The 10,798-nt window shown below is 40.7% G+C and overlaps 2 protein-coding genes across 7 annotated transcripts in view; one reads left to right on the forward strand and one right to left on the reverse strand.

Moving 5' to 3' along the window:
• LOC119500097 (disintegrin and metalloproteinase domain-containing protein 23) overlaps nt 1–1,818 on the reverse strand; it is a 31,683-nt gene extending 29,865 nt beyond the window's left edge. For 2 of the 6 annotated variants that reach the window (XM_037789551.1, XM_037789553.1), the window contains exons 1-3: nt 1,467–1,817; nt 563–816; nt 49–125 (exon numbers count right to left, since the gene is read on the reverse strand). In XM_037789551.1, coding sequence (XP_037645479.1) covers nt 49–125; nt 563–816; nt 1,467–1,542 — 407 coding nt within the window. In that variant the 5' untranslated portion in view covers nt 1,543–1,817. Of the gene's footprint in view, nt 1–48; nt 126–562; nt 817–1,466 lie in introns of all 6 variants that reach the window. The other 4 variants (XR_005209540.1, XM_037789554.1, XM_037789549.1 and 1 more) reach the window with 4 other exon arrangements.
• A 4,229-nt stretch (nt 1,819–6,047) lies between these two features.
• On the forward strand, nt 6,048–10,135 carry gpr1 (G protein-coupled receptor 1). The gene is made up of 3 exons (XM_037790735.1): nt 6,048–6,393; nt 8,008–8,127; nt 8,238–10,135. Exon 3 carries the CDS (start codon nt 8,257–8,259, stop codon nt 9,334–9,336), a length of 1,080 nt encoding a protein of 359 aa, XP_037646663.1. The 5' UTR covers nt 6,048–6,393; nt 8,008–8,127; nt 8,238–8,256; the 3' UTR covers nt 9,337–10,135.
• Nucleotides 10,136–10,798: the final 663 nt, after the last annotated feature.

Genomic DNA, 10,798 nt, shown 5'->3' on the forward strand with positions numbered 1-10,798 from the left:
TTTAGCAAACATGAATTACTGTAGGTAGATGGGAGGACAAGGACTTACGTGTTCAATGCTAGATCGAGAGCAAATCTGTTGCCAAACGCCTCTAACTGGAAACTGGCTTGGGCGAGGTGGACTGCCTGTAAAGGGGGAAAAGATGATGATGCAAAAGTATAAGATTATAGCCGTCTACGAACATAGAATCCTCTAGAGTCCACCTTCAACATCCTCTACAGCACAAGTAACAGATGTGGCGCGGATAAATGGCAGATGGTAATGCACAGTGGGCACACTGGATGAAAGGCCTCCTTCAGCACGGTCGCTCTGGCATCACTCCAGTTCTTAAATGCATAAAGCATATCTGTTAATGTGCTGCGAGTGATGGGTGTCTTTGCTTTGTCTGACATAGTGCAGTAAAAATGACATTAAAGACAGGGTTAAGGTTTAATGTGAGCCATAATCTGGACTTTAAAAACTTCGAAGCCTTGACCAAGCACTCCTGCTATTGATCACAACAGTATTTCTAGAAAATAACTTCACATCCCATCACAAAATCCCCCCGTCAATGCTGGCTTACCTGCCCCTCTGTGGCTTGGTTCTTGGCCCGGGTGTCCAGGTCATGGTAGGTACTCTCCGAGTCCTCATTCAGGTAGTAGATCAACCGCGAGGGGTAGGCGATCGCATGCTCTACTGCATGGTGGGTTGTGTTGTCTGTGGCAGGTGCTGCAGTTGCCTGTTGCTTCAGCAGGGCTGGCACTGCGTCCCTCTCAACCTTGTCCCCTACTCCTTGAGAATCTGCAAGACAATTCCCACCGCACAGACATGAAAAACCTGACACACACGTACACACACACACACACACACACACACACACACACACACACAGAGCCAGCTGTCATCCTTTATTCATGAAACACATTGATAATACTGAGGCAAGTGGCCAAACCAAGGCATCATTGCGATTCTTCGAGACACAGTTCAGTAAGATTGGTTACATACCGCTGGATACTGACAACCACATATGGCTGGTTTAGTATACAGCATATAAACAGCTTCATTTCATTGAAAAGGTACTTTTGATGTGCTTATTGGCAAAGTGAAAAACTCTGCACCAGATACAGAAATGTGCATTATGCAATATGAATCCAAACAGCCTCATAGCAGATAATAGCATGCACTTGAAGTAAAACAAGGAGTCCCAGTCAGTGTATATTTAAATGTGACACTCATACATAATAAAGAGCACTATTTTTTTTTATAAGCTGAACAAAAGATGCTGTACTCTGCCTCATGCACCATCACGCTGAATACGCCGCATATTAAATCAAATATCGTTTCTGCTGGGGGAAAAAACGCGATGCTGTGCACCTGCAGTGCATCACCACATATTATCGCAGCCCAACACAGAAAGTGAAAGGTGTGTTTAATTAGAAGAAAGTGTCCCAAAAAAAATAGCAAGCAGGCTATATTGCAATACATACCGGATGACGCTAGTGATGGATGAAGCCAGGGCGAAAGGATGCTGACGAGCAAAGTGGCCAGAAATATCAAATGCATGATTCATATTTGATAACTGAAAATATCTCAATATCAACACATCAACGCAGTATGTAGCTCGCGGCCCATCGTGGCTGGGGACGTGCCGTGCAGGGGGGATTTCTTCATGGATCCAGAGAGGCACCGGGATGCTGCTGCAGTAGCGGCTGAGAGGAGGAGGAGGAGGAGGAGGAGGAGGAGGAGGAGGGGAGCAGAAAGAAGGCGGTGGCCAGGCAGTTCTACTGGAAGTCAACCAGCAGGCTCCTCCTCGGTGATCACAGATATGTCCTTCCTCCCTCCTGGACCACAGGAAGTCCGTGCAGGTGACCTTAAAGACATCAACCAGAAACAAAACAGGAAATGACCCCTTCACACTGTCTCTGTTAATGATGATCACACACCAGGGAGTTTTGTTATGATTATGAAAGAAAAAAACATATTAAAGGCATATTAAATATATATAAATATATATATACATATATATATATACATACATACATACATATATATACATATATATATATACACAATATATATACACACAATATATATATATGTATATATATATATAAAAAAATATATATATACATATATATATATACACAATATACATAAACTTTATCATTTTACAGCTAAACAGTACACTACAAGATGCTTCTAAAAACATTTGAGGTTAGAAATAGGCGTTACAGTAACAGAATATTGATTCATATTTGATCAGCGCTGCCTAGTTTGACCGTTTGGTCGGAGTTTGCGAGTGATTGACAGCTGCTCCGAGACAGCAGTCTCAAACTCGGCTCTAATTGGTTGTTTTCCTCCGGTCTGTGAAATCTTGCAGATGCCATTAGGAGCACCGGAGGACACAGACGCACATGCTTTTTTTTTCAGCTTACCTGTCTCATGCACTACTGTCAGGATATAGTGATCGTTTTATAAAAATAACTTTTTTTTAATAATTTTTACTCCAGTTCTACCCACTGCTGCTTTAATGGGTAAACAGCATTTTAATGTTTTAGCTGATTAAAGGGGTTTACTTCACAAAAATGATCCGCTAGCTGTAAATTATCCTGCTTATTACACGGCTACCTACTTAAAAAATTAATAATTTTACACAGAAATGGTACGCAAGAAACTGAGATCTGAAAAAATGCTGTTTTTCCAACGGTGGTGATTGCTCCTTTAAAGGTGCTCAATTTGAAATTCAGAGCATATGATTGAGGGATTGCCTCCACACAGCTCTCAACATGGCAACAGCTGAGCTGGCAGCTAGTAGCTAACGGTGCTAACAGCATGAACAGTGCAAACAACGGCAACAGTGCTGGGGCTAACAGTGTTTACCTGAGGGGCAACCGGAGGGTGGGTGCTTTGATTCTGCGACAACGCTGTGGGTCAGGACGACGTTATCAGCTGTAACCGCCATATGAGCGCAGTGCAGAGCGGCAGCAATTAGCTAGCCAGTGGTGCACGCTCACATGCACGAACATGCATTAAATGCCCATGCGACCGGCTACGTAAACAAAGCACAGAGAAGCTCAGATTACAACACACACAGAGGGAGAGCGACTTCATTCTCTGCTCAGGTAGACATTACTCCTCTATAGCAAATAGTTGTTTGCTGCTACATTAATGCTTTGAATTTTGAATTTAGCACCTTTAAGTTTCCTTAAAAGTCCCAGTGGGGACATATAATGTGCCCTAGTCTCTTTCAGAGATGGCAGAATATCTTGAAGAGAGACTGTGTGACATGGGCCATGAACTATAACGAGCAGGTTTAAATGTAAGGCCATGCAGATTTCAGACACACACACACACACACACACACACACACACACACACACTTGCAGCGCTCTTGGAGGATGTGACAGCTCCCCCCTCAGGGCTGAATGGTCCACAGAGGGATGAGATGGTCATTCTGGGTCGCTGGATATCGAGACAACTGTGACAAGGCTGTTGGATGAAACAAAAAGGGATGAGTAAGCAGCATAGTCCACATGAACACTCCAAGTCTTTGTTAGCTCAACCTGCATCCTTTTGGAAAAATGTGTTTCTATTAAGTGTGACTAATCTTTTTAGCAACTAACATCTGTTCTACAAAGGCCAGCTGGTTAACGTGTCAGTAATTTACTGCTCCTTCACCTGTAGTTTCTGACCTGTGGAAAGTACAGTAATTTCACTGGTTTTCAATGTGGTTTACTTCTTGTACAAGAACAAAAGGGTAAATACACAATGAATCACACAGGGCGGGTAGTTAAAATGTTCAACAGGGAGGGTGGAATTTGAGAGATGATTAATTTTGAGTGTGACCCAGACATCGACATGGACCATTATTTTTTCTTTTTAACTTGGGACTCACAAGTTCCCATACTTTATGGAAATACAGTAAATCACTGTAACCATACCTTAATTATACTGTAGCTGCCATGCACAGATATTGTGGGAATAAATAATAATTGAAAAAAAAACGTTAGTACAAAACACAATCCAATTTCTGCAAACTTTTTTTTACAGTAATAAAAAAGTTTAAAATAAGCCTGCCTGCACATCCAGATAGAAAACATGAAGGCCTGCAGTGTTGCCAGATTGGGCTTATTTCCGCCAAATCGGGCTGTGTCGTTTTTTTGCACCAGAAGTGACACAAGATTGTGGAGCTAAGCACAACCAAATTCTGAATAAGACATTTTTAGGCGACCAAGTTCTAAGACGACAACACAGACAACTCCCAAACCAGACAACGCCGTGGTAGCGACCTGTCAATCAGAAGGTAGACACTCCCTAAAGCATACCCTGCTTTATGGTCTATTTGACTCTAAATGGGACCATCATTTACTAAATGAACATCATGCTGTATTGAAGAAGACTTCAAACTAGCGATTGAGACCATAAACTCATGTTTACAATGTTTACTGAGGTAATAAATCAAGTGAGAAGTAGGATCATTTTCTCATAGACTTCTATACAATCAGACTTCTTTTTGCAACCAGAGGAGTTGCCCCCTGCTGGCCATTAGAAAGAATACAAGTTTAAGGCACTTCAGCATTGGCTTTACTTCTCAGGCCTGGAGGTAGCCCACCGGTTGCGATAGCCTTTTTATCTAACATTTTATCTTTGGTTATTTGATACGGATATGAAGCTTTGTATGCATACAGGTTTTCTACAGATTTTTTATTATAAAGCACGTTTAAGTCCTATATAAATACTGTGAAAGTATCGAAACAATCAAACCACAGGGAAATACACACCACCCGTATTCAGAAACTCTGCATTTGAAACAAGCTGTCAGGATTTCTGCCCATTCTGCCCATTTGTGATGTCACGAATGTCCAATATTTTGACCCTTGACACAAATTTAAATGTAAAAATTCTAAATGCGTCCCAGTTTATTTCCTGGTTGCAGTGGATGTGAATTTCATCAGCTGACAGGAAGTACACATGGACCCAAGCTGTTGCCTAGCAACGCAATTCTGTTGCAATTCCGTCAAAAAGGGGTAAATACAGGCATAATCAGGCTGACAGTATGAGGAAAATAAAGTTGTTTTTTTTAACATTACAGCATGTAAACATGTTGTAGTAGAAACACAAAATACAAGTATGAACCTGAAAATGAGCACAATATGGGACCTTTAAAGGGACTGTTGGTAACTTTTTAAGCGTATAAATGTACCGGATCGGGACATATGCGTGCTTGCATACGCGTGTTCGCGTGTGGCTGGAGTCACTGCTCCTCTGCCTGCTTGCCTTCACTCGCATTCTCGCTGTCTCGCTCCACATCTAGACGTGAACGCTGGCTCACTCCACACTGCAGAAGAGTTAGTTTAGCTCTGAGAATATCTAGTGAACGTTCAGTGGACGTTTGTGCAGAAATAACTGCTGCAGCTCCTCCAGACCAACAAAGGTTTTCCGTGTCTTGTGAAGTGACGGGGCTCCGCAGCGAGAAACGTTATCGTCTCCGACCGGGTGCCGGTGTCTCCCGCCGACCGCGGTCGGGAGGCTGAAGCAGGAAAAGCCAACACTAGGATCAGCATTGATTCATGGAGAGACCTTCGTATGGTCAGCTAACATTACTGCCAAGCAGGTGAAGTATAGAGTGATATTGTGGTTTTAGCTGACGTGTGTCGCCTCACTGTTTTGAGCGATGCTCGTTCATGTCTATTTAGAGCGAGCACAAGCGCGAGCCTGACGCTGACTTCCGTTAACTTAACGGCCACAGGTGTCGCTGTTAACAAGCATTTCTGATTCTTACAAACAGTCCCTTTAAGTGGTGATTGGGCTGGAAACTGTCAATCTGATCTGGCAACACTGAAGATCCCGCCACCAGTTTATTGTCTTTTAATGAGCACCAATCTACAGGGTGCTAAACCAAAAGCGTTAAATAAATGCCTTGTGAGAGGAAAGCAAAAGCAGAAGCTAAAAAGGCAGTTGACAGAAACCAAAAATAAACTTTCCCTTAGTTGGCCCTCCCCACTGACTGAAGCAATTTGTGCATTTTAGGGAGAAAAATCTGCATCATTCAAAACTTTTTCCGTTTATTCACTGAGGTGGGAAGAGGGGCGCTGAGGGTTTACTCTGTGTTATGAAAAGCAGCCGCAGCTCGTCTGAATGAAAGCATTCTTCAGTGCGGCTGACCAATAACTTTTCTTCATTCTGTGGTCCTTGTTTGACGCGTCAGCCAGGCGCGCCCACTGCTGCACATCTCAGCTCCTCTCTGGATGGATTCACGGAAAGACTACACACATACCTCAGAAAGAGGTTTGCAGCCGAGTGGGGAAGTCACGGACAAGGCCCAGCAAAAACGGAGCTAAACGAGCTAAAAGTTAGCAGATCATCCGGCTGTCTTCATCCAGATAGCTAATAAAAGGGAGCTGCACTTTTTAGGTAAGCGATGCACTCTGTTCTAAAACACTTGTTTATCCCATTAGTATGCCAATAGTGTGTATGTGGCACTTACTTTACTATGAACTGGTGTTTCCTACTCAACAGGCTTTAATATATGTGTTATATAAACTATGTTATGCATTGTTTACTGATATTTTTTATGTAGATACAGTAGTCTTTATTCTTATAAGTCATGTTAATAATGCACTATATTCACTTTTAACAGTCTCTTCTGCACTATATTCACTTTTAACAGTCTTTTCTGCACTTTATTCACTTTTAACAGTCTCTTCTGCACTATATTCACTTTTAACAGTCTTTTCTGCACTTTATTCACTTTTAACAGTCTCTTCTGCACTATGTTCACTTTTTTAATAGCTGTGTATCACAGCTGTTACCCTGCACTATATTCAGTTTTAACAGTTTTCTTCATCTCCTTGTATTTTTATATCTGGTATATTTTTTGTACTTTGCACTACTAACTTTTTTACTGCCTTTTTACTAACATTTTTTTGCACTATGGAACTGTTATGCTGGAAACTTGAATTTCCCTCGGGATTAATAAAGTTACTATCTATCTATCTATCTATCTATCTATCTATCTATCTATCTGTTTTTATTTGTTGAAAAAAAAGGTTTCTCTTTTGTTTACTGACATTAATATCTGCAGTGACTCTACTTTTTAAATGGCATATTCTACATATTATCTACATAAAATGTATTTGTTGATTGCACTGATTTTGCACTCAGCATTTTGTCCATTTAGTTTCTAGTCTTTGTAGTAGTATAAACACGTTTCTCTATTGTTTACTGACATATTTATATCTGCAGTAACTTTCTACTTTTTAAATAGCATATTCTACATATTATCTACATAAAATGTATTTGTTGATTGCACTGATTTTGCACACAGCATTTTGTCCATTTAGTTTCTAGTCTTTGTAATAGTATAAACACGTTTCTCTATTGTTTACTGACATGTGACTCTACTTTTTAAAGGGCATATTCTACATAGTCTTTATTTGTTGATTGCACTGATTTGGCCTATCTGATCTGATGGTAGGCTACTTTTTTCAACACATTTTCATGGCAAAGTGTGATAATTTAACATTTTTTGAGATATAATTAATATTCTTAACATTGTTCTGTTTAATTACACTTTTGTTTTTCAAAGTTTATTAATAGTCTATATATATATATATATATATATATATATATATATATGAATAGATTTGTATTATACAATTAAGACTAGAAAAAGCTGTGACTTAAATAACCTTCACCTCAGACCACAAATTCCTGATACATTTGGTTTTAATCTGGCTCGAGTAAAACTTGTAGTGGCCATGGGCCCTGTTCTGGCCTTGACGAAGATACAGATATTAGTGATATGTGAATACATTCTAACCTTTCACCCAGTTGCTTGGTTGGTAATAATAACCTTGAACAATAAAACATAAATTGTGCATTGTGTAACAACACAGTGTTTGTCAGTTCTTCCATGTTTGCTTTCAGAACAAACACTGTATGAATCACACTGTTCTGCCTCATCTGTGGGGCATCTGCCTGTCCACACTGTTGATCCAAATAGATGTTGTTGACACTATGTTCCAGGGTTACTCAGGACACACCCAGTCCCAACTTCAACACAGGAACCGGATGATCAGAAAGAAGGACAGGACATACAACTGGATCCCTCTGGGGAACAGCCCAGCATAATCACAGAGACGTGAGGTGAGAAACACGTGTTACAGGTTGATTATAGTGCATGGGAATGTTTTTCAGTCACTGTGTTTCTGTATCTTAAAGGAAGGCATCTTATTGTGAGCTTTTCCTTCCCACAGAGGTTACATCCTCACAACAATGGGTGACTCTGGAGAAGACTATGGAAACTACACCTACGAGTACTACATGGAGTATGGCGACTTGGAGGAACTTAAAGTCGACCACAGGCAGAGGGAAACTATGCACATCATCTCAGTGGTCATCTACATCATTTCCTTTGTGCTTGGTCTGATTGGAAATGGAACTGTCATTTGGGTGACGGCATTTAAAAGCAAAAAGACTGTCAACAGTATTTGGTTGCTCAACCTAGCCATGGCAGACTTTGTGTTTGTGCTCTTTCTACCCTTCTACATTGATTACATACTGCGGGACTTCCACTGGGACTTTGGTGTGGTCATGTGTAAGCTTAACTCATTTGTGTCCGTGATGAACATGTATGCCAGTGTGCTCTTTCTCACAATGCTCAGCATAGACAGGTATGTTTCTCTGGTGCACCTCAACTGGTCTCAGAGGTACCGCACGATAAACAGAGCGTGGGTTGTGTGTGGTTGCATATGGATGCTGGCTGCCGCCATGAGCTGCCCCGCGCTGATTTTTCGCGACACCATGCGCTTACACGACAAAGTGGTGTGCTTCAACAACTTCCACACACAGGACGCACACACAGCGGCCGTGAGACACATTATGATAGTGGTCATTCGCACCACTGTGGGCTTCCTTTTGCCTTTTACTGCCATATGTGTGACGGGTATACTTCTGACACTCAAAGTGAATCAATCTGGGGGCGCGGTTCGGCTGTCCAGCTTCTCCCGAACAGTCTCCGCTGTAATTCTGGCCTTCTTTTTATGCTGGGCACCTTTTCATACATTTAGCTTGATGGAGTTATCCGTACATTCCTCAATATACCTACACAGCATACTGAGAGCTGGCTTCCCTCTTGCCACCAGCTTAGGCTTTTTCAACAGCTGCATTAACCCCCTCCTGTATATGCTGCTGGGCAAAAAGGTGCGTCATATCCTGAAGCGTGCATGCCTGAACATTACTAAGAGTTCACTGAGAGAGCTCAGTCAGTCGATCTCTGCCACCGAGATGGAGTCTGTGCCAGGAGTTCACCTGGACAGTGTCCCAGAGGAGCCTGTGGTGTCATCAACTCTATGATTACAACAATCCTCAGACTGTAGTAGTCGTCCATGAAAAACATTAAAGTAAGACTGGCTATTACTTTAGCGTAAATGTGGAGGACTATCATAGCTGTTCTTTCCAGCTGTGGTGTTAAGATTTTCCTATTTTGTTTCACTTGGAAGGAGTTATGCGTAATTACTCTCAATGGAAAAAGTTGAGCAGAGCTGTGTATAACGTGCACATGGAGTTAGTATCTTTTTCCTTTAGTTTTCATTTGCATAACTCGAGTGATTTACAAATGAAAGAGACAAAATCAATGCTGAAACAGATGATTAGTTGATCAACAGAAAATTAATCTGCACATATTTTGATAATCAATTAATCATTTTTTTTAAAAATCACAAGCATCCTGTAGTTACAGCTTCATAATTGTGAGAATTTGCTGCTTTGAATGTATTTGTCATCTATGATGGTAAACTGAACATGTTTGGTTTTTTGGACTGTTGCTCGGACAAAAGGAGCAATTTCAAGATTGTGATGGACATTTTTCACTATTACCTGTTATTTTATAGACCAAGTGAAACATACAGATTGATTCATAATGAAAGTAGTTGCAGTATTATATCAAATGCATATGTATTTACTGATTTTGTTATTGTTGTACTCTTGAGGCAAGACATCTTTGGCTCTTTGAGATGAGATTATGTTGCATAAATCTATTATTATTAGTCTTCTATTAATGTATAGTAAGATTGTTAAACTAGTTGAGAGTTGTATAAATGTTTTATTCTAATATATTTCAAGTAAATTCCTAATACATTTATTCTTCTGAACACCTGCTGCACTTTGTTTGAATACTTTCTTTATACTGTTTGACTTGATGTTAGAAGAGTCTGTCATTAAAAAGCAGACTTTGATGTTTTATGTACACAGACTACATTTCCTGGTGGATTTTAAGTAAGTCGCCTGTACACGAGCCTGATTTAAATCCAGATGTGCATTTCCTTCCATTTCCTGAGGGTCTGTTTACCAGCCGTTTCCTGTTATTTCTGTCTGGTGACCTTTAGGGATTACATCACTGTTACGTTAAGAGAATACCATCCCTCCTGTGACTGGAAGATTGCTGGTTTCCCTGAAATAACTGTAAAAATATGGACAGGAAGCAAACATTTTAGCCTTCTTCAACAACTACAATCAGCATGACACTTTGTGGACAACGCAAATTGACCTGTGACCCCTCCATCTTTTGAATTAAGCTCTCATTAAAGTGGCTCACTAAAGGCTAGAAAAACAAATTAGACTAGGCCAGGGGTCCGGCAACCTTTACTATCAAAAGAGCCATTTTAGGCAACAAAAAAAAAATCTGTCTGGAGCCGCAAAACATTTGAGCATTGTAATGAAGGTACTTATAGACTAAGTATATAATATATAAGTCTAATGCAGTGAGGGCCAAAGAGCAAATGTACTACGGACTATTAGGGCCACATTGAGGGAAAAA

This window comes from Sebastes umbrosus, chromosome 13 (genome assembly GCF_015220745.1).
Source record: "Sebastes umbrosus isolate fSebUmb1 chromosome 13, fSebUmb1.pri, whole genome shotgun sequence".
Taxonomy (NCBI): domain Eukaryota; kingdom Metazoa; phylum Chordata; class Actinopteri; order Perciformes; family Sebastidae; genus Sebastes; species Sebastes umbrosus.

Coding starts and splice junctions, on each gene's coding strand:
- gpr1 (XM_037790735.1), top strand. CDS start 8,257: ATGGGTGACTCTGGAGAAGACTATGGAAACTACACCTACGAGTACTAC.